Consider the following 21517-nt stretch of genomic DNA (forward strand, 5'->3'; position numbering starts at 1 on the left):
GAGAGAGAGAGAGAGAGAGAGATCTCAATTAAATAATTAAATTCCAGATGAAGAAAAAAATGCCATATCCACACCTTTTTTCAATTTATTGCTTATATAAATGCTCTCTAAACAATTTTGGGTAAAAATAAAATCTATCAATTACAATGATAAATAAAATCATCACAACGACTCTTACGTGACATCATATTGCACAATTATAAGCCTTAACAAGAATCACAGGACGGTGTTGTTGCTCAGGTTGTGTGGGGGGAGGCCCGTCGGTCCCTGCTCCCACCCTTAGTGACAGTCTGGTTCCCTCGTGAGGGAAGAACACCCAGGTGTTTACATCTACACACCGTGACACACCCTCCTGACTCACACACCCCAGCTGGACGTGGTTTGGATCGGGGGCTTCAGTGCTAATTAAAAAGGTAAATGGACACAAAACGTCAAACGTACGATTTGTTCTTGTGTGAGCGTGGGCTCCCCCGGAGTTTGGCTCCACCCGTCGCTCTGACTCCGTGGCGTTTCTCCTCCTTCTCACGCTTTCTGTTTGTACCACAACATCAAACATCAGCCCCTTCAGTCTGGTGCCATCTCGCTTCCTTTCACACCAAACGACAGTGTCAGCGGGCATCCCGGTGCCGAGCAACCGTCACAGCTGGGCTCTGTCTGAGGCTCCGCCAAAACGCCGCCTGCCTGTCTTGATGGCGGTTCATAATCGGTCAGCTACAGGAAGGCAAGTCGAGATGAGTCGGCCAGGAGTGTAAAGTGTGCGCGTTCAGATGTTGTCCACCTCTGCGCGGAGTTCAGAGCACAGTTCCTTGAGTAGCATTTCCATCATCACCTAAAAGAGACAACATTCTCATGTAGCGGTGCTGAAGTGACACTTCATCCCAGATGTTCTCACGACAAAGCTCCTACAGGGGTTCTATCGGGTTCTAAAGGGGAGCCGCACATGACAGCAACACAGCACCAGGGACAATTATGTGCAGCCCTGCGGTTCTATGTTCTCACACACGGCTCATCCGAAGCTTTCTGCTCACACTGTCGGTTCACTACTGCTCAGATGGACTTGAAGACCTTCTGACTTGTGCTGTGCAGGGAACACCGTTCTGAGCACAGCCCTGCTGGCCCCGGGCCCAGCGCCCTGCTGGCCCCGGGCCCAGAATCTTGCGCGGCAGCAGTCAGAACCGGTTTTGCGACATTACTCAGCATCGTACTTATTATGTTGGCGTTTTCTGAATCTAAAAACAACTTTTTCTAACATTCCATTGACCTTCCTTAAATACAAGCTTCATCTCCCAAACACTGCTGAAGCTCGAGCACAGTTCTGTTGCTGTTGAAATGAAAACACCAGGGACCACTGAGCGGCGCCACTGGAGCCTTTCCCGTGTGTGTCGGTGCTGAATGTCGATCTGGAAGGTAAGCTGGTGTGTTTTGCTCATGTGGGTCAAACCGTGACCTGCCACAAATAAATGGTGGTGCAATACTTTGGCCGAGTGGCTCACCGCTACTGTTAACACACAGTTCTCACATAGAGAAGATGTTTGTTGGCACTGGCCTCCTGCAGTGCGTTGAAGATCTTGATGATTCCATAGCGGGCGTTCTGCTGACCAACTAGGTTTGCTAGTGCATCTGACAGAAGAAAAAAGAGTAGAAGAAGTCAGACGATTCAATTCGCTGTCCGCAGCTGAAGCTCCGCAGGGGCTTTTCATACTTGTTGCTACCTGGGATATTGTCCAGGAGTTTCTGCTGAGCCCGCTCCTTGGTTTCACTGCGCTCAGAGTCGGTCCGGACCTTGACGTGTGGCGCCAAAGTCCCATTGGGCCAGAAGGTGTCCCTGAAGATATTAATGTAACACACCAGCATCTGTTCAGAGAAGATCCAGTTGACGGTGTCCCGGATCTGTCTAGAATAAAGCAGAGAAAGACATTAGCCTCCTGGCGAACGTGGGAAAGAAAGACACACTCATATATATAATGGAGAGCCACTCAAACAAGTCAATCAAGCAAGAGGTACCAGGATGTCCCTTTCCTGCAGGACGTGGTTGTGATTACTTCTAAAAAATACTCCAAACTGTAGTATCACACGTCTGAGCTCACCTGTCGGCGACTGAAGTCACGTCAGCTGTACAAAGCATTTGAGGATTCTGCTGCGTTGTGTTTGTTGTTGTTCAGTGCATATTGGTTGTTGTCTATGAAAGCTTTTTAAAAGTTGCAAAAGCTGCCTTAATGACCAGCAAGCCCCTGCTTCCATGAGAATACGTACTTGTTGATGGTTCTTCCAAAGGTCACCTGGACTAATGCGATCAGGGTCTTCCTCACCCACTTAAACACTGAGGAGGGCGACACAAACACAGCCTGGTCAGTTCAACACATCCACTCTTCAGAAGCAGTTGGACCTGCAGGCTCACCGCTGCTACTGAGACAGACCCCTTGTTTCCTCACATTGCCCTCACATCTAGTACGCTCAGGAAGACTTGGTCACCAGACCGGGAGCTGGGCTGGGACTGTGAAAGGTAACGGGGCGGCACTCACTTCCTCTGAGTTCAAAGATCTCTCCAATCAGCATGAAGCAGGGCTCGGCCAGGGCATCCCTCTTCCCGTCGGCCTCGTCACCGTAGTCTGACAGGTCGCTGTCGTCGTCTGCCTCCTCCTGTCACACACACACACACACACACACACACACACACGGGGAGCTAGTGTCCCATCAGAGTTGCTTCCTGTTTTATTTTGCTGCTTCCTGTGGTGACATCATTCACCTGCTCGCCTGCGCCCGTGGTAAATTAGGCTGAGTGAGTTTAGAACAGCCCCACCAGCTCTCTCGCTGGTTTCAGCTTTTCAGTTGTTTTCTAGTTGATTTCCAGTCAAATTCATACAATAACCTCGTTCCTCTGTGTTGTGTATCTATCGTGTTCAGCCCTCGCGACGCCGCGACAGGTGAGTAACTGCTGCTCTGATACTGGAGTTGGTACCTCGGTGTGGGAGAAGAAGTCTCCAGGTAGCTTCTCCAGGAAGGAGGCCAGAGAAAAAGAGGATTTCTTCTGGATGGACATCACCTTGAGAGATTGAACCACAACAAAGCATCTAAATAAAGTGTGTCATCGTATACGTGCTGGAGACATCGCCATCCAGCCGCCGTCAGTATCACAGGTGAAGACATGATCTGAGCAGTGGCCCAGTACTTATCCAGTTATTTTCAATGAATATATTCAGAGGCTTCATCTGAAACGTGATTGGATGAAACCAGTTACCTTGAGGTGCTCTGGGGACGGGCTGAGGAAGGCGTAGAGAGCCTCTGACTGGCACAGACGCTCGTCGGTCAGCAGACGCTGGAGAGGACCACAAACAGCTGGGTTAGAAACCCTGAGGCGCCTGACAAGCCACTCGTCAGGGTGTCCCTGTCTCCCGGTGACAAACACCTGTAGGCTTCCAACTGCTGTCCTCGTCTGAGGATGTGGTTTAACTTGTTTTTACACTGTGAGCATGTGGCACTGCTGATGCTGCTACTCCTGCAGGCAAGTGAGGTTCCTGGGTTTAGAAGCAGTTACTATGGTGATTGGCGCTGTGAAGGAACAAGTCCCAAAACGGCTGAGCCCCGCCTCCCTGACCTCAAAATCAGAAGGTTTTTGGTTTTCTGTCCCACCCTGTTAAAATAAAACTCCCGTTAAAATGATCAGCCGCTCATTTCTTCTTCCAGCTTTGGTAGAGAGAAACCCTGAAGATGCTCACTCCCATACTGATTTAAACATAAAACCTTCATCCCTGCAAGGAACAGTGGTCCTCACTGTGGCCCCCCAGCAAGAAGGTTGTGGGTGGAGCCCCAGCTGCAGCACAGGGTCTTTCTGGGTGAGTCTCCATGTTCTCCCTGTTCCTGCTGGGTTCTCTCTGGTACTCCAGCTTCCTCCACAGTCCAAAGACATCAGGAGGGACCAGGTTAATCCAGACTCTAAATTGACCGTAGGCGTGGCTGGGAGAGCCAATGGTTGTCTGTCTCTATGTGTTGGCCCTGACATGGACTGGTGACCTGTCCAGGGGGAAGGCTGCTGGGATAGGCTCCACCCCCCCGTGACCCTTGATAGGAATAAGTGGAAGAAAATGGATGGATGGATGAACCTTCATCCCTGCAGCACACTGCCCTGCTGGAGGAGCTGTGAGCCGGGACACTGACAGCTATGGCCTGTTACTGACCAATCAGCTTTCAGGAGGCGGGGATTGAAGAGACAGGTGCCAATACAGAGCATTTCAGACAAAGTGAGCATCTGGGTGCTGCTGCAGTGGACAGTATGGAAATAAAGTAATCCCAGTCATAACTAATATATCTGCAGCAGCACTTACATGTGACTTTGTCAGAAATGCCTGCTGCAAATATTACAACAATAAACATTTTTCTACATAGCAACAGAGCTGCTAACGAGGTTCCCTTGGCTGACTGTTTACCTGCAGAAAGGCATTGAGCTGAGTTCTGCTCTTGTCCAAGAACTTCTGGTCGATGGATTTGAAAGGAAGTTTACTGAGCGATGGTAACTGCAGTTTCTTGAGGGATGGAAAACACTGAGGGAGACACAGAGTTGTCATGGTAACGAGAGATAAACAACAATATAGCCCAAACGAACACTCCTTCTAATGTTCCACAAATTCCTCCAGCACGAAGGAGGTAAGTAGCGGAACAACAGTTCAAGATGCTAACTGTGCTGCAGCGTAACCATGACGCTGGATCACTGCTGCTTATCTAAACGAGCCTTTGCGTGCGCAAGGTTCGGTGCCATGTTACCTCCGTCAGCTTGCGGTGCAACATTTGGAATTCAGTGAGTTTCCTCTGGACACTCCAGCAACTGTGGGCTGCCTCTTCTCCTTCCATCAGGCTGACACACACGCTGTAACATGCCACAGTCTCACCACCTTCCTCTGTGGCCTGGAAAACACACACACACACACACACAAATTAAAATAGAAATTATAAAAACGCTTTATGCTGCAGTGCTGGTTGAGGGAGGAATGGTGTAAGGTGGCTCTGACTGACTGACAGAGGACACAGTGTTTAGATGTGTTCACTCTTCTTCAATGGCTACAAAACAACCCGACCAGGGGCCTCATGTATCAAAACGGTGTACACAAGAAAAACTTGCGTACGCCAGGATCGACGCTCACGTTCAGATGCATCAACGCGAAAAGTTCGTCGATTCTTGCTCTGTTTCACGCCAACTCTTGAGGTGCAGTAGAAGTTGGCGGAAAGCCGATTCTTGCGTTAACTGCACTTTGGTCCGTTGGCAACACCCTGTGGCGGTGTTTGGTAACTGACATTATTTGATAACCGCACATACATCTGGCACAAAAAAAGTCTTCCAGCGGGAGATGGCGGACCGTTCCGGGTGAGTCAGTCGACCCTCAGCCGGGTCAGGCCCTGGGTGGTGGACCTGGTCATTGAACAGGCCAACATTAATCTGCAGCAACAGCTGGATTCTCTAATGTCTAGTTCTCTAATGACTGCACTCATGTTGCCATTAAAGCGCCGTCCCTTGAGGAACACGCTTACGTTCATCGTAAGGGTTTCCACTGTCAATGTGCAGGTCATCGATGAGCAGAGGCTGGAGGGATGGACGCCGATCCCGGCCGGGCAGCCGTCCTCGCACGCCAGAATTTAATTTCCACAATGTGAATGTGTAAGAAGCTACTACACGATTCATGAAGCCAGATTAATTTATGTTGTCCACTAAACGTTCCAGAACATTTATCAGGCGGGTCAGGCTCATTGATCCCCGTGGTGTCCTCCTGCGACTGCACTGTGTAAAAACGGGCTGGCCCGAATGCAGCTGATCCTGGTGGTTGACTCTGAGCCGGTAGGTTAGTCCTACGTTTAGCTTGCATTGTTCAGGAAGTTAGAATTGCAGACATGCATTAGAAACAGAGAGGAAATCTTTCAGAGCGCCAGCAGAGGTGCAAGCTGATGACGTAGTGATGCTGGCGCAGGTTTAGAGAGGAAAACTGAGCTTTGTATCACTTTGATGTTCAGCCAACACTTTTCTACCGTCGTCATCAAACCTCAAACACGTAGCGCCTCGTTCTTTCCGTCAGTATTAGAGGTTCAGATGTATGAACATGATGATCAACAACACTGCTGATGAGAAGGGAACTTTAGCCAATAACAGGTCCCACCACTGTTTTCATCTCGTGGGGGGCGTGGCTCTGAACCCACCTCGTTCACCCTCTCACTTCTCATTCACTCTCAACCTTCATTGTTCATCCTGACACCACTGGACAGGCTGACCAACAGAATCTGCTGTCTCTCCTCCACCTCTCCTCCCAGCACTTCCAGCTCCACGCCATGAACCTCTTTTTCTTTGACATTGTTTTGCGAGCGCCGACAGCGGAGACCCTGTTTAAATGAATTTGTGTATTTATAGGTGGGCATAATGGGGGCGGGCCCGGTCATCCGACATCTGCGCTCAATTCCACATTGATTGGGATGTATCAAGGAAACGTGCGTGGATTCTGGCGCTCGCACAGATTGATACATCACAATTTTTTTGTGCGTACGCAATTCGCAATTCTTGTGACCGCAGTTTTTAGTATGAGATCCACGCAAGTATTGATACATGAGGCCCCAGGTGTGGTATGTCTTCAGTGCTCAGAGAGTGAGCCGTCAGGTGTTTCGGTATGAAGTTCTTTGCTCTCAAGGGAACACGCACCTCAGCTGTGGTGATGGTGGCCCTCCAGCGGCCCAGGTTCTCACACCAGCGGTCAGTCCTGGTGATATGCTGCTGCAGCTCGCTGTGTTCTCTTTCCATGGCTCCGATTTCCTCCTTTAGTTTGCTCACAATCTACAAACACACAACACAGTCAGCTAGCTTGCTGAAAGGCTGCAAGTAAATGAAGACATTCCAGAAAGATGCGTCAGAGTGAGGCCCATCCATGCGGGCCAACCGCTCATCCTGTTCAGGCTTTACAATTTCGTTGAAAATGAGCCAATGCACGGTTTTCTGCCGTCTGACCTCAGTGAGCCAATCCTCACTGTTCAGGGAAGCCTGGTGTATCTGTTCTCCTGGGGTTGTCTTACCTTTTTGTCTGGCTTGGGTGCGTTCTGAATGGAGCCCAGGGCCTGACGCTTGTACTCCAGCTTGTCATAGAGCTGGTGGAGTTTGGTAGCAGCATAACTGGCCTGTTCATTGATTCCTTTACTGCCCTCATCACACACCTCCTCTCCAGTGTCCAGACCCTGGCACTACACAGCGAGACAGGACAACATTCACCAAGACATACAAACACTCTCTGAACGGTGATGACTCAGAGTGCTGTCTGAGTGTGTCATCCGTGTGTGTGTGTGTGTGTGTGTGTGTGTGTGTCTGACCCCTTCCTCCTTTTCCTCAGTGCTACACTGTGATTGGCTGTGCTGCTCGTCTCGTCTGATCAGCCTATCGTAGAGGTCTGAAACCAGGAAGGAGGGGTAGTATCGCTCTCTCATTGTTTCAGCCACCTAGAAAATGAAAACCCCCAAGATGCTCGGCGTCATTGTCTTGCTCCTCTGACAGTAAATGGACTCAATTTTATATCTCGCTTTTCTACCTTAGCGGCACTCAAAGCGCTTTACAGTGTCGTCTCATTCACCCGTTCACACACACACACTCACACACTGATGGCTGCAACGCAAGGCGCCAACCTACTCATCAGGAGCAATTATGGGTTCAGTGTCTTGCTCAAGGACACTTCGACATGGTCACCGGGGTCGAGGATCGAACCAGCGACCCTTTGGTTGCCAGACGGCCACTCTACCCTGAGCCACGCCACCGTTAAGTCCCTGCCTTTTATCGAGGTGGGAGTGAGATGTTCTCCTCGGAGTCTGCAGTTGTTTAGAGCTACAAGCAGCACAGCTGTTACCTGCTCTTGTAGCCTCACGAACACCTGGGTTCCCCTGTTCCCCACCAGACTCTGCTGGATCTCTTTTAGGAGGACCTTCTCCACTGGGATCTCCCTGCTCTCCACAAAGAACTTCTGGTAGATTTCCCCAACAATTTGGGGCACTTCATTCTACGAGACATTCAGGAAATACAAATTACCCACATACATAATTCAGGGCACCACACACCAGTAGTTCTTATCCTTTGATGACAAAGGTCCACTTAACAACAGACACTCCACTGCTGTGCTGTAGTCGCAAATACTTCCGCTGCACATTCATCTATTCCTCTTCCCACAATGCAACATGCCATGTGCTAAAGCATCTGGAATGTGAGCACTTCACCTTGTTGGCAGTTTTCAGTGTTTCCACAAGTTCCCAGAAGCTAATCAGCGCTCTCTTATCAACTCTCTCCATGTAAACTCTGAAATGCTCCCTGTAGCCAGGGTTACACATGATGTCATCAAACTGGAGGATCTGGATGTGGAGGTGCAAAGGTAAAACGGGAGGCAGGTGGTTATTCTATTATCATTACCTCAACACAGACACAAACTTCTCCATCACACAGGATTCTGACCTTCTGGCTCTGAGGCTCGTCGCTGTCGTCAGCCCCTCCGTCCTCATTATTTTCATAGTTTGGTCCTCCAAGTAGGCGGATCCGCTTCTCACATTGTTTCTTAGCAACAGTCAGTTGATTGATGTATCGTTTCATATCTCTGGCTCTCAGCAGGTCTGCCTTCATGGCTGCTGACTCTTTTCCTTTTCTCTCTGAGAAAGAAAGCAGCAGTGGATTGGAAGCGAGAGTCAGTTTGGGTCATACAACAACACACAATAACCTAGTTGTGTAGTACCTGAACCACAAGCTTTCATGTGGAGCTTTACAAAAGAAACTGAACCCTTTCAGTACCTTTTTGCTTCTTCAGCTGAGGCAGGCTGCTGATGGTGGTGGCATGAATAATCTCTACCACGATCTGATACCTGCAGACAGAAACAGAGGGGCTGACGGGGCCATCACGGCTGAATAAAGTGAAGTAAACCTGGGGTGTAAACCCAGCAGGAGCCATGTGATCACGGTAAAACATGCACATCCATACAGCACAAGAACCTCTCAGAACTGAGCCAATATCTCTTGGGGCAAACAGAACAGAAAAGCCGTGTCAAGTCATCCTGCATGCGTTTGGATCTATCAGATTGTTGCAGACACTGTCTGTTCCCATGGTAACGGCACAGTGCAAACACACTTGTGTTTTACACTGTGTGGTTACACACTGACAGTACATAATATAGATAGTAAAGAAGTCTATGGAGGGATAGTCTCAGTTTAATGATGCTAGTGTGTGTGTGTGTGTCTTCCAAGTGTCGTGCCTGAGTTGTTTGAGGAAATTGACATCCGTGGACGTTGAGATCAGTTTGATGAAGTCTTCATAGGAGGCAGCGTAGGTGTAAGCCTTCTTCTGCTGCTCAGCCTGCTGCTCCCGCTGCTCCAGCTGAGATAGCAGCATCCTGTTGATGGAGTCCGGATCGCTGAGCACCTCCACCAGAGGCTTCAGCACTGCAGCGCACGCACACACACACACACACACACACGTAAGTATCGGGTGGCACCTGTGTACTGACCACTTGTTAAAATAAACATACACAGATACCCAATGAACACAAGTGTATTAACATTTAACAACTTATTAGAAGTCAAGACATTATTTTATAGTAGATATACAACAAGGGCATCTTTGCCAGTCACTAAAAGTCAGAAGGTCAGACAAAGTGGATTTATTTACTGCCCAGAACTGGACCAGGAGGTGAGGGCTCTTCCCTCCTCTGTGCTGCAGTTGGGAGTTGAGACCCAAAGAGACCAGCTGACACCAGTGAGCTTAGCACCATGAACCCCAGTGGACAGAAGCGTTTGCACGCCCCTGTTAGAGGTCCCCAGATCTGTGAGGTTTAAGATCTTGGTCCCGGCTACACGTCTTGATTCTGAAATTACAATAAGTTGTAATCTTCCCCGTTGATTTCCTGTACAGTCTTAGTTACACGACTGCAGGCGCAGACTGTTCTGGAGTTCAGGTCTCTGATGGCTTCTGACAGAGAGAAGCAGACCTGCCCATCTGCTACCCTTCGTTGTGCTAAGCTAACTCGCGGCCCGCCGGTCTCTGGTCTCTTATGCAGTACAGAAGGGAGAATGGGATCTGTCTACTGGTCTGGTTCTGAGGAGTATGGAAAATAATAGTATTTGGTTACACTTCAAATATACACATAAAACATAGCATCACATGAGGTACTTGTACACACATAGTACCTTTAGTTGTGATGACTTCTATGAGGCAGCAGCGTAGCGTATGAGACTTGGCATCCTTTTGCGGGAGCAGACACAGCAGCAGTATTCTGGCGACACAACGGAGGAAGGCCATCTCCGAGTCTGGACTGACCAAACACGGGTGGAGGGGAAACGGCCGAGCACACTCGTCTGGTCTGTCCAGACACCAGAGAGACACAGGGTGAGGAGAGAGGGACGCGAGAGAGACAGAGCCTACACTCCAGTCGTTCCTGCCAGATGATCCCGAGGGAGAGTGGCTGCCCTAGGAATGAGACTTGGCTCCTGAACGAAGAGAGGTTGGACGCATTTCTGTGGTGTGATCTAATCCAACCAGTCTCACCTGTGTCAGTCATGCTTCTGCCTGGCAGGTAACAGGGCAGCACCGAGTCAGTTAGGGGAATGAGAGTTTGGACATGAGGTTTCCCTCAAAGTTTACACCGACTTTATTTTCAAGGGCAACATGACAGAAGCACACATTCCTTTTACTCTCAGAAGACTCCTGATGAGCACACCACCCACAGCAGTTGTAAAGACTTTCTGTGCGTGCGTGTGTGTACCTTGCAGATGCTGCCTTCAGATCCGTGAAGTGTGTGTGAAGGATTCGGATGGAGTCATAACACACAACGTTGACCAGGTCTATGTCAGCAAGCCGGGATCGCAACTGGCCAATCATCTGCCACCAGTCCTCTGAGAGCATGGAGTACAACTGACCCTCGTCCCGACTCAAAGGGATGTACCAGGACAGGATGTAGTCCCGGTAGGCGTAGTCCAAAACTGAAAGGAACCAGATGAGAAGTTCAGTCACCACTGGAACATCCCATAGGTCACATGACTTGCTGCAGTTGAAGCAAAAAGAGTAATGTGAGTAGTGCTGAGATGGATTCCTGCAGGTTCAGTAGTGTGGATGCTCTAAATAATAACTGTATCATTTTTGTTGTTCTGAATTTGCACATGTGGACCTGGAAGATGTCTCTAGATTGATCGCACAGCACTCACTCCTTCCAAAGTACTGCTTGTCACAGAACGGTATCATGATGCTACGGCTATCATTGGCTAAGTAACATGTACTGCTGTTTCCTTGGACTGTGCAGCTCTCTTTCCTGACAGTGCAGAGGTGCTTTGTTACCTTCCTTCAGGGCTTTGTCCACGTTGTGTGACACCACAACTCTCCTGCACTGGCTCGATTCTTGTGCTGGCACCAAAAAACGGGCCTGAAAAAAACAAGAACAGTCAGATCACTTCAATCACGGCAAGCAGCAACAGCGTAGAAGCAGGAAACATTGGGCAACAACAGGAAAGGAAGGATGACTCCTCATCAGGAAATAAGAGTTTTGTACTTGTATTGTGTATAAAAACGCCTTCAACCTCAACAAGAGACAAAGCTGAAATTTCTCAGCGCACATACAAAGTGGCAACTAAATTCTTGTTGCAATCAGCACACAGCAGCAACCAGCACTGCTGCCTCTGTCAGAGCAAAGACGAGCCAATGGGGGACAGATGTTTAGATCACTTTCAGTGAGAACGAATCACCCAACATATTTGCACATGTAGGTGCTGGTTTAACTCCAGGGAGGAATAATTGAGAGGAAAAGGATGAAGCAAAAATAAACACCAGGCGTTATTTTTTTGTTCCCGGTGCACTGCTGATGTGGTGTCTCATTAGGTTGTACAGTGTGTAATGAAAGAGACTTGGAGACCCAGGTTCTTACCATGAGCTTGTTGAAGAACTCCAGCTGTGCAGCTGAATGGCTTCTGCTCCTGTGGAAGCAGCTGACCTTGAGAGGACTCTTTCTGACTAGCAGAACAAAGCTCCCGGCCAGGAAACACAGAAGCGCGAAGGACACATAGATGAAGAGCTTCAGGAAGAAGGAGGTGAGAGTCAGGCCTCCCCATGCCAACTGAAACACTACTGCTGCCACCACGCCCAGGCAGAAGGCTGGGACAAACCGGACAGAGTAGCTGAGAGGAGAGGAGGGGGAGGCAAACACGGGCCCCTCTCCTCCTCCGGTGCTGCTACTCCCTCCAGCCTGTGGTGTAGTGGTAGTTGAGGGGGTGGGCATGCTGCGACCCCACCATCCATATATGTGTCACTACTCGTCAGGCTGAGAAGTTGATCAGCGTGTCTGCGTGAGTCAGAGAGGCCGTCGACTACAGCGCTGTCTCCAGGATGAGGCATCCCCGCTTTGACATCTCCTCCACGCTCCTAGCATCGGCCCTCCCGGCAGCCACGGGCACGAAGCCCCGTCAGCTTCGTCATCCGAAATATGATGCTCCTGACAGCAGGACGGGGCACCGGTGCTCGGAGAGGCCGTCAGTCCTCCCGGGAGACAAGCACTGAGACCCGGGGCGATTAGGGTGAACGGTGCAGCAACCCCACGTCACCTTGGACACAAACGGGTGTTAGCTTAGTGGCTGTGAACAGGTCAGCAGGAAGCTAGCAGGCGAGGACGCTCAAATGAGCTGTTGGCAGGTCAAAAGCCCGTTTACTCACACACGGAACAAGTGCGAGCCGCAAATGATCCGGGACTTTCCGGCTTTGAACTCAAGCCCAAAGACCAGCGAGCTAGCTAACTAGCTAGCTAGCCTTCCTGCTCAGCATGCTAACGCTAGCTTACCTATCTATCCTGTATGAAGGTGTACGGCAACAACACCAGGCTCTCGCTTCCCTCCATACAACACAGCGAGTCCGAGGATTCGAACGGGCGGCGAGGACGTGTGTGAATGCAGCGAGACAAAGAGACGCGTCTCAAATCCCAACAGACAGGAACGAGCAACTGTTGTTTTTGTCGGGTTCCAGCTGACTGACGAGCTCTGAGCACGAAGGGCGTCAGCCAATCAGCGCCGGTGTTAGCCCGCGAGGGTGCGCTCGGTGTTTGTACCTGCACACTCCGAGTGGACGGGGGGACTCGCCTCTGGAGTCGGCGCGCGTACTGAGGGGAAAACGGGACAAAGGGGTGTCTCAGTCAGACACACCTACGTGTGAAGGCTCGCGCAAACAGCCTAGTGGCGAGAGACGGATTCTGTTTTTCGTTCCCCATCCATCCATCCATCCATCCATCCATCCATCCATCCATCCATCCATCCATCCCACCCTCCCTCCATCCACCCATCCATCCATCCATCCATCATCCATCCCTCCCTCCCTCCCTCCCTCCCTCCATCCATCCATCCATCCATCCATCCATCCATCCTCCATCCCTCCATCATCCCTCCAACCCTCCATGTTCCCCCTCTTCTCCTGTTGAGGGTGGTGGGGGTGGAGCCTATCCCAGCAGCCTTCCCCCTGGACAGGTCACCAGTCCATGGCAGGGCCAACACATAGAGACAGACAACCATTGGCTCTCCCAGCCACACCTACGGTCAATTTAGAGTCTGGATTAACCTGGTCCCTCTTGATGTCTTTGGACTGTGGAGGAAGCTGGAGTACCAGAGAGAACCCAGCAGGAACAGGGAGAACATGGAGACTCACACAGAAAGATCCCGTGCTGCAGCCGGGGCTCCACCCACAACCTTCTTGCTGGGGGGCCACAGGGAGGACCACTGCTCCACCGGGCTGCTGTTTTTCTTTCCTTTTGAACAAAATCATATGTGACCGTGTTTTTCTACAATGATTCAGTAATGTAAAGTAATAAAAACAGATGAAGTACACAAGGAATGTATACATCATGACACCATCTGTTTCATTGTTGTTTTTTAACAGGATAAGTGATAGAAAATGGATGGATGATGGATGATGGATGGAGGGATGATGGATGGATGATGGATGGAGGGATGATGGATGGATGATGGATGGAGGGATGATGGATGGAGGGATGATGAATGGATGATGGATGGATGATGGATGGAGGGATGATGAATGGATGAAGGATGGAGGGATGATGGATGGAGGGATGATGAATGGATGATGGATGGAGGGATGATGGATGGAAGGATGATGGATGAATGATGGATGAATGGAGGGATGATGGATGGAGGGATGATGGATGGAAGGATGATGGATGGAGGGATGATGGATGAATGGATGATGGATGGAGGGATGATGGATGGAGGGATGATGAATGGATGATGGATGGATGAATGGATGATGGATGGATGGATGATGGATGGAGGGATGATGAATGGATGATGGATGGATGGATGATGGATGGAGGGATGATGGAAGTGTCAAAGTTCCATTCATCTTCAAATGTCAACAGTGTCTGTGTGAGCTGATGAGACGTGTCCCTGAATGTGACATGAAACATGTTCAAGGTGGCGTTAACCTGGAGGCGGGAGGAACAGCAGGTAGCCAGTCCTCACTCTCCGTTACAGCAGAAGTCTGACAGTTTGTGAAAGACGTGAATAATGAGGCTGAAATAATGCGAGTATGCAAGTTCCATTTTATTAAGCACTTAAAAGCTGAACAATTCCTCCCTGTGACAGACAGCCTGAGTTCTAACAGGCAGACTTGCTCTTAATTTGACAGTGAAAGCCCCGTGAGGAGAATGTGACATTCAGTCGCCCATGGAGAATAATTAGTAATAATTAAAGGACTGCGCCTCACGTTTGTTTCTTAAATGATCATTGTAACGCCGGAGACAAGGACACGGAGACAGATGCGCATTTGTAGCGTCAGTAAACACATTCGGCTGTTTTGGGTGGAATGATGCTAATGTTTGGCTCCTTGACCCCCCGGTCTCACCCATCTGCTGACATCAGGGTTCCTTTTCCCCTCTAAGATGCACAGCTGTGGTAGCTTCCACCACTTCCCCTTTCACAAGTGCTGAGTGATCACGCGGGTCGACTGCCTCAACAGCTGCTTTCTTGTTCAAGGGTCTGCGTTCATTTAGGAGGGGGCGCTCCCTCACCAGGGGCTGAACTGACAGATTTGTTCTCATGCACACGAATCTTTTAGCGTCCGGTTCGGTCTGAGGTGAAGAGGCGCACAACAACGTCAGGAGCAAGGAGCGACTTTGCTGGCTGTGGGCTGAAAAGTCCCACAATGTGTCAGAACGAATGTGCCATGGATCATGTCTCGTATGTCTGTACTGTGTCTCTGGCTTGGTTCTGTATTTACGTACGCGGGACAGCTGCCCTCTAGTGTCCATAGTAATTATGACCAGAATAAACGCAGGCCGCAGTCAGGAAAGCAGGACTGGATGTGTATCTGACCCTGAAGTTACAGTGTCCGACATTCTTCAATGATTATTGCTCCTGCATTCCGGCAGTTGAAACATTTTATCTTTGATGAGTTTTGCCAACATTTTCCATTCGCTAGCATTCGCTGCCCTCAGCTAACAGCACCCAGCATCGCATGAATCATTGGAGCTGTCTGCCTGTTATCAGATTCCCAAGTGATGAGTTTAACCCTAAAGGCCACGAAGCTCTGGTATGCACGTTTGTTAGCGGGTGTCTGCAGGGTCAATTACTGAAAAGTTTGAAAATGCAGATTATAAGATGACGAGATACGTGGTGAAGTGTTTCTGCAACTGGAATATGATTTTGCTTCATAACTGGAGGACTTTTGATGACAAGTGGATATCCACTCATGTCTGATCTAGGAGGCTGACTGGAGGTGAACAGAGTTGGGGTCATCGGTTGGATCCGTCCTGAAGTCGTTGGGTCGTAGCTTCATGATGGCGGTCCTCAGGGAGTACCACCACCCCCTCCAAGTGAACCAGACCACACCGTCATCTGTCTCCCCGCTGTAGTGCCCACGGTGGTAGTAAACACCGTTGAGATGGGCGGAGTGACACCTGGCGAGCAGCAGAGTAGAAACGGCTGTTGTAGCAATGAAGAAGTCAAATCCATGTGCTTGTGAAGGTCGCACCTGTTGAACCACCAGCCTCCTTTGTCCTCTTGTGCACAGTTTCCTCTGTAGTTATCGTTATCCTTGTCATAGGTGCTGAATTTGATGCCCTGGTGACTGGCCCACTCTGACACCCCATCCTGAAACCCCCCTGACAGAGCGTCTCCAGCTGTACCCACATACGCTCCGAAGGTCAGTCGGTAGTGATCCTGCAGAGACACATGGAACCACAAGAGCTCACTGGGATGCACATCAATGCTCCTATATGGACACATACTTCTACTTCAAGTGTAAGCAGTGTGCCAGGACCAGGTTTACAGTTGCCAGTCAGCTTTGGGTGAATTATAACACCTTTTCATCTGCTACTTCGAAGTCCTTGTACTCAGCGTAGCGCTGGTTACCATCAAAGTCTTCTAGGTTAATCCTCAGAGAGTACTTGTCTGGAGGAAAGAGACAGATGGAGAGTTACAGCCCTGGAGAAGCTGAAGTCTTTAAAATGATGCTTCACCTCTCAGTGACTCGTTATTAGGAATCCTGAACGCATCGAGGCGTTTTTAGTCTTGTGTGACTCCAGTCTACTTGGGTGAACTTCAGACGACAGCACTGAGTGTTCAGTGGACGTAGCATTGACCTTGAGCAGTGATGTAGTGCAGGTTGTCGTTCCCAAGCCAAAACTCTCCTAATTCTGCATCCATGTCTCCAAAACCATCCTTGTACTCCAGCCAGGACCTAACAGAGGGACAGAGATCGATGGGGTCCGACACTGGGAGGTATTATTTTTGTTTGGCAGATGAGATGACACAGGCGCACCTGTTAAAATTCTCCGTTCCGTTGATCCGTCTCTGTATCACAGTCCAGCCCCCTCCCTCGCTCATGTCACAGTAGACCCTGACTGAAGACGGGCTGCCCAGGGGTTTGATCTGGTAGAAACCACTGGTTCTGGAGCCAGAGCTGAAGACCTGGGAACAGTCTGCAAACACACAGCCTTTGTTCAGGACAGTACCTCAGTCCTGTTCTGACAGCATCAGGTGTTTGAGCTGTAAATGGTGGGGCCTGGCTGACCTGCGTGCTGGCCGTCCTGGCTCTTGTTGGCTCTGGCTTGATCCTGGTTGCCATGCTGGTTGTGCAGTTGTAATCTGTGGAGGAGGAGTTCCTGTTGGTGCAGCTGGCTCCTCAGAAGCTTCTCCTTCACCCGCAGACGGGCCTCCTCCTCCCGGCAGCTGTCTGATGCCTACACACTCACGTACACACACATTTGTATTGCTACATTTGCAGGGATCTGAATTCAGACTCATGCCCAAACAAAGTCGTGTTCCATTTGCTCTTCGCCTCATCTCTTTCAAGCCAGTTCCTCGGGAGGTCAGACTCCTTACATATTAACAACAGTGAAAGTTTTCCAAAAGTGAATGAAACAGGTTTCATCTCAAATCTGAAATATGAGGATCATTGCAGGAGTGGAGCAGCTCCTGTGACACTCAGACGGTTTTCCTCCCTTCTGGCTGTTTTTGTCTCATGCAAACAAACCACAGGGTTTCCAGACTGATCATTTTTGATGCATTGTTGTTGTTGTTTTTGGTTGTTGTTGTTTTTTGGACGTCAACCTGAGCTGGTACCTCTGACAGGCTGCGCTGAGGTAGCCTGACTAAACCCCGCTGCTCCCCATAAAACTCTTGTTCCACTACTGCTTGTGATTTGGTGCTCACAGGAATAGAAAAACCCCAGTCCTCCTGCCTCAGGACTCTTCGCTCCCTATTCTTGTCAAAGCTCAGGGAGCAAATTCAAGAGCGAACAGCAACATCATTGCTGGAGTCCGGCCCTCTTTCAGTGCCACACATGCAAACCGCACAAACACCATAAGACATCCTCAGATGCAGAAACAAAAGCACCATCTGAAGGAGGCAAGAAAGAGAGAAACCAGCCGTGTACTCACATAGAGAGACGGACAGCAAACCGTCAGGGCCAGCAGTCCTGCCAGCAGCAGCCGTGGGGCCTCCATCCTGGTCTTAGTTAGATATCAGAACGCTCCAAAGGTACAAGTCAAAAAAGCAGGACTTCTTCCTTGAGGGTGGTTGCATCTGGTTGAGATCAAGATCTTCCCACACCTGGAACCAAACAAAGCAGGGGCCAAGAAACTGACAAAATACCTGATTCTCTGCAGCCATAGAGTCTGCCAGATATTCAGGGAATGTGGGAACAGATGTGCACGATGAAAACAAATCATACATCCAAGACAACCCTCATGTTGTCAAAGCACGGGCTGAGAGAGCGCTGAGCCCAAGTGTTGCTCAACATCGTGAAATCCTCCTCCTGTGCTGCCTCTCCTTCCTTCTCCCGTCTCTCTCATCTGCTCTCCACTCTCCAGCTCTGTGCTGGCTCCCTCTTGCCCTGTGAGCAGCACCGAGCCGGTCCAGGTCAGCACCACACTGTCCCTGAGGACACAGCGGGGAAGGCTGGAGCTGCAGCCTCCATCTTTCACGTCTGATTATTAAAAAGTCCTCCACAGACAGTGGTCCCTCCATCTCAACATGTCCGGAGGATTCCCTCCCGGCTGGATGGCATCTGACGTCCAGTGTTGCCTCGACAATAAACCCATCTATTCAATCAAAGGCTGTAAACAACTTCCAGCGAGCGAGACACAATTTGCAGGTCTCACAGACACTGTAACACGTTTTACATGGTGATGCATGTGGGAGGGAAAGTTCCTCAAAACCTGACACCATTTTTTTCAAAACTGCAGAAAAGCTGTAAGAGTGCTGTAGATACCGTGAGAGACCACCCTGTTACACAGGTAGATACACACTGATGTGTGTGTGTGTGTGTGTGTGTGTGTGTGTGTGTGTGTGTGTGTGTGTGTGTGTGTGAGTGAGAGAGACAGAGACAGAGAGAGAGAGAGAGAGAATTTTGTTGTTTGTTCTAGTTTTGCTTTTTACCCTCGAGTGCTACTGAGACAGCGATCTGGTTTTTCAAGGATTTTGGAACCCAAACCTCCAACATTCAGCAGCAGTGGCTTCCTACAGAACTCCAGGAATATTTCAGCAGACGCCACCTGGTGGCACAGGCTGCACGTTCAACAGACCTCAGACGATGCAACAACGGTGGGCACAGCAAGAGCCGGCGAGTGTACGTCCTTTATTCAAACTCAAATGCACACTTTTACAATCATGGACCAACCGCCGTGTCTGAGGCACTAAAATGATAAAACCAGCATCAACAGCAGGACATGAAATGATTGATGACATCGATGTCAATGATTCAAATTTAGCAAACACATGAGGTGGGTTGGCGGAGATGAACGAAGCCCAGAATCCTCCGGTGGGTTGGTGGGAGGTGATTCTTCTCCTCAACTCTACACACACACACACACACACACACACACACACACACACACACACACACACACACACACACACACACACACACACACACACACAACACACACATATATATATATACATATACATATATATCTGTGTGTGTGTGTATATGTATATACATATATATATATATATATATATACACACACACACACATATATACATATATATGTAAAATGTATAGATACATACTGTATATATTATCGGTCGCAGCCCTGCTGGGAGTTGAATCTCCCCTTCAGGCCTAAACCAGACCTTCTCTGATTGCTACCAGTGTCTCTTCTTCTTGGCGCGGTTCCCCCTGAGTTCCCTGAGAAGAGAAGAAGAATGCGTCTGTACATGAAGGAACACCACCCCAGATGGTAACGACTGGTAACCCTAAACCAACTCACCCTCACCAGCCACATCCCTCCACTGTGCCGGCGGTGAGACCTCAGGATCATCAGGCTGAGCAGCATCAGAGGTCTGATAGTAATACTGGTGACCAGGGGGCCCAAACCTCTACATGCAGACACACAACAGTCCAGGTTTAGCAGCAGCACAGTTTGTACCATAGGCTCAAACTACCACACACACACACACACACACACACACACACACACACACACACACACACACACACACACACACAAGATTACTGCACCTTGTCAGGCCACATGAAGCTGATGAAGAGAATGATGGGAAGACCAACAGTGAAAGCATAGACGCCCCAGAGCCAGGGACGCTGGTGGGTGGCCAGCAGGAGGCTCTCCAGGAAGCTGGGCTGGAGCCAACAAGCAGGGACCATCATTCTATGTGCTGTGATCGATGGGCGTCACTCATATACTCAACAGAGAGACCAGCTTGAGAGTGTGTGTTCGTATTTGTGTGTGTGACTGCTGCCTGGGCAGGTTCACATTCATCTGTTTCTGCCTCTCTTCCCTCCCTCCCTCCCTTCTCTTCTCTTGTTCCTTTTGTATTCGTTTAATCAGGTTTTGTTAACTGCAGCATTCAGCTAAAGCTCATCCATCTCAGACCAGATGTTCAACAACGCCAACTTCTTCCTGCGTTTCAGGACTCAGTGCTGCACCGCTCCAGTGGTCTTGTTGTGGTGTCGACAGGCCTGTAACGAGGTCTGAGGTTCACAACCACTTGAGATATTTTGAGTTTTGTTCTAAACCACAAAGTACATCAGGAAATACTACATGTTGGTTGCTTCCAGCTGACCAAAGACACGCGTTGAATCTGCCAAAAATACCAAAGAAGCGCAACCCGAGGGATGACGTTGAGGTGACGTTCCTCTCACGAGTTTAGCTTTGAACTTCTAAGGCTTCCTAGCTCTTGAAAGTGGTGTGTGTGCACGTTTCAGCAGCGTTTGCCACCTGGCTTATCTTCAGCAACAATCAATCATCCATGTAAAACTCCGACTGGCTGCAGCTGAGGTCGCTCACGCCACTCACTGCTGGGCTGCCTGCAAAAATACATGATCACCACATTATCAGATGGAAGCTGAGCGGGTCTGACCTGCACTGCAGCTGATGCTGGTGTTACACAGGCCAGCAGCAACATGAGGCTGGGCTCCATCTCTGAAACACACGCACACACACACACACACACACACACACACACACACACACACACACACACACACACACACACACAACTTAAACAAGCACCACTGACAATGAGGAGCAATGTTTTCTATAATAATCAGGTGAGCAACAAGCAATAAAAGACAACATTTAAAGAAGAGAGCAAACGTGAGAGAGGAAATCTGGACATCAGTGTGTATCTACCTTTGGAACACTGTGGTTTCTCACAGGATATTCAAGCTTCTTCAAAGTGACTTCCTGAAATCCTCCTCTCATGTCACTCTGGACTTTGGTCCCAAGTCATGTGCGAACAGCTGCAGAGCATTCAGAGACCACAAGACACAGATCTCTCTCTCTCTCTCTCTCTCTCTCTCTCACTCTCTCTCTCTCACACACACACACACGTGTGTGTCATGGACATGGACAGTCAGTCTCAGGGTTCAAATCTTATTTATTGAGAATAAAGTGGATCATAAATGAACCAAGTTTTCTTTTTCTCTCAACACATTTTGAAAAAGAGTAACAGATGAAAAAAGGGTTCTACAACAAGTTCTGTCAGCACTTTGATGTCGAGAGCAGGAAGAAATTTCAT

The 21517-nt window shown here is 49.4% G+C and overlaps 3 protein-coding genes across 4 annotated transcripts; all 3 read right to left on the bottom strand.

The window, feature by feature from the left end:
* Positions 1 to 44: 44 nt before the first annotated feature.
* Positions 45 to 13017, bottom strand: snx25 (sorting nexin 25). Of its 2 annotated transcripts, none has more exons than XM_086222824.1 (22): positions 12808 to 13017; positions 11902 to 12574; positions 11319 to 11403; positions 10750 to 10966; positions 10175 to 10347; positions 9244 to 9430; positions 8786 to 8856; positions 8456 to 8646; positions 8224 to 8355; positions 7860 to 8009; positions 7333 to 7458; positions 7042 to 7206; positions 6674 to 6805; positions 4759 to 4899; positions 4425 to 4538; positions 3239 to 3316; positions 2960 to 3043; positions 2523 to 2640; positions 2254 to 2320; positions 1713 to 1894; positions 1494 to 1620; positions 45 to 829 (listed from the first exon to the last, which is right to left on the bottom strand). In XM_086222824.1, exons 2-21 carry the CDS (start codon positions 12250 to 12252, stop codon positions 1502 to 1504), a joined length of 2883 nt encoding a protein of 960 aa, XP_086078950.1. In that variant the 5' UTR covers positions 12253 to 12574; positions 12808 to 13017; the 3' UTR covers positions 45 to 829; positions 1494 to 1501. The 2 variants fall into 2 exon arrangements, with proteins under 2 accessions (XP_086078950.1, XP_086078949.1); XM_086222823.1 differs by having other exon boundaries at positions 46 to 829; positions 1520 to 1620.
* Positions 13018 to 14557: 1540 nt separating this feature from the next.
* Positions 14558 to 18351, bottom strand: fgl1 (fibrinogen-like 1). The gene is made up of 7 exons (XM_086222514.1): positions 17911 to 18351; positions 17043 to 17211; positions 16791 to 16950; positions 16612 to 16709; positions 16332 to 16420; positions 16002 to 16189; positions 14558 to 15927 (listed from the first exon to the last, which is right to left on the bottom strand). Exons 1-7 carry the CDS (start codon positions 17974 to 17976, stop codon positions 15729 to 15731), a joined length of 969 nt encoding a protein of 322 aa, XP_086078640.1. The 5' UTR covers positions 17977 to 18351; the 3' UTR covers positions 14558 to 15728.
* An 841-nt stretch (positions 18352 to 19192) lies between these two features.
* On the bottom strand, positions 19193 to 21257 carry LOC147250673 (uncharacterized). The gene is made up of 6 exons (XM_086222746.1): positions 21130 to 21257; positions 20858 to 20919; positions 19998 to 20117; positions 19747 to 19855; positions 19547 to 19664; positions 19193 to 19326 (listed from the first exon to the last, which is right to left on the bottom strand). The coding sequence occupies exons 2-5, from the start codon at positions 20915 to 20917 to the stop codon at positions 19555 to 19557; spliced, it is 399 nt and encodes a 132-aa protein (XP_086078872.1). The 5' UTR covers positions 20918 to 20919; positions 21130 to 21257; the 3' UTR covers positions 19193 to 19326; positions 19547 to 19554.
* Positions 21258 to 21517: the final 260 nt, after the last annotated feature.

This window comes from Aulostomus chinensis, chromosome 13, assembly GCF_037954235.1.
Source record: "Aulostomus chinensis isolate RoL2024-O1b breed Wild chromosome 13, RoL_Achi_v1.0, whole genome shotgun sequence".
Classification (NCBI taxonomy): domain Eukaryota; kingdom Metazoa; phylum Chordata; class Actinopteri; order Syngnathiformes; family Aulostomidae; genus Aulostomus; species Aulostomus chinensis.

Coding starts and splice junctions, on each gene's coding strand:
- snx25 (XM_086222823.1), bottom strand. CDS start 12,252: ATGCCCACCCCCTCAACTACCACTACACCACAGGCTGGAGGGAGTAGC. Junction 10,967..11,318: donor GGACAAAGCCCTGAAGGAAG/GTAACAAAGCAC, acceptor GGTTCCTTTCAG/TTTTGGACTACGCCTACCGG. Junction 3,044..3,238: donor CGTCCCCAGAGCACCTCAAG/GTAACTGGTTTC, acceptor CAATCTCTCAAG/GTGATGTCCATCCAGAAGAA.
- fgl1 (XM_086222514.1), bottom strand. CDS start 17,976: ATGGAGGCCCCACGGCTGCTGCTGGCAGGACTGCTGGCCCTGACGGTT. Junction 16,421..16,611: donor GCACTACATCACTGCTCAAG/GTCAATGCTACG, acceptor TCTTTCCTCCAG/ACAAGTACTCTCTGAGGATT. Junction 15,928..16,001: donor GGAGGCTGGTGGTTCAACAG/GTGCGACCTTCA, acceptor GCTGCTCGCCAG/GTGTCACTCCGCCCATCTCA.
- LOC147250673 (XM_086222746.1), bottom strand. CDS start 20,917: ATGGAGCCCAGCCTCATGTTGCTGCTGGCCTGTGTAACACCAGCATCA. Junction 19,856..19,997: donor GCTTCATGTGGCCTGACAAG/GTGCAGTAATCT, acceptor GTCTGCATGTAG/AGGTTTGGGCCCCCTGGTCA. Junction 19,665..19,746: donor GAGGGATGTGGCTGGTGAGG/GTGAGTTGGTTT, acceptor TTCTCTTCTCAG/GGAACTCAGGGGGAACCGCG.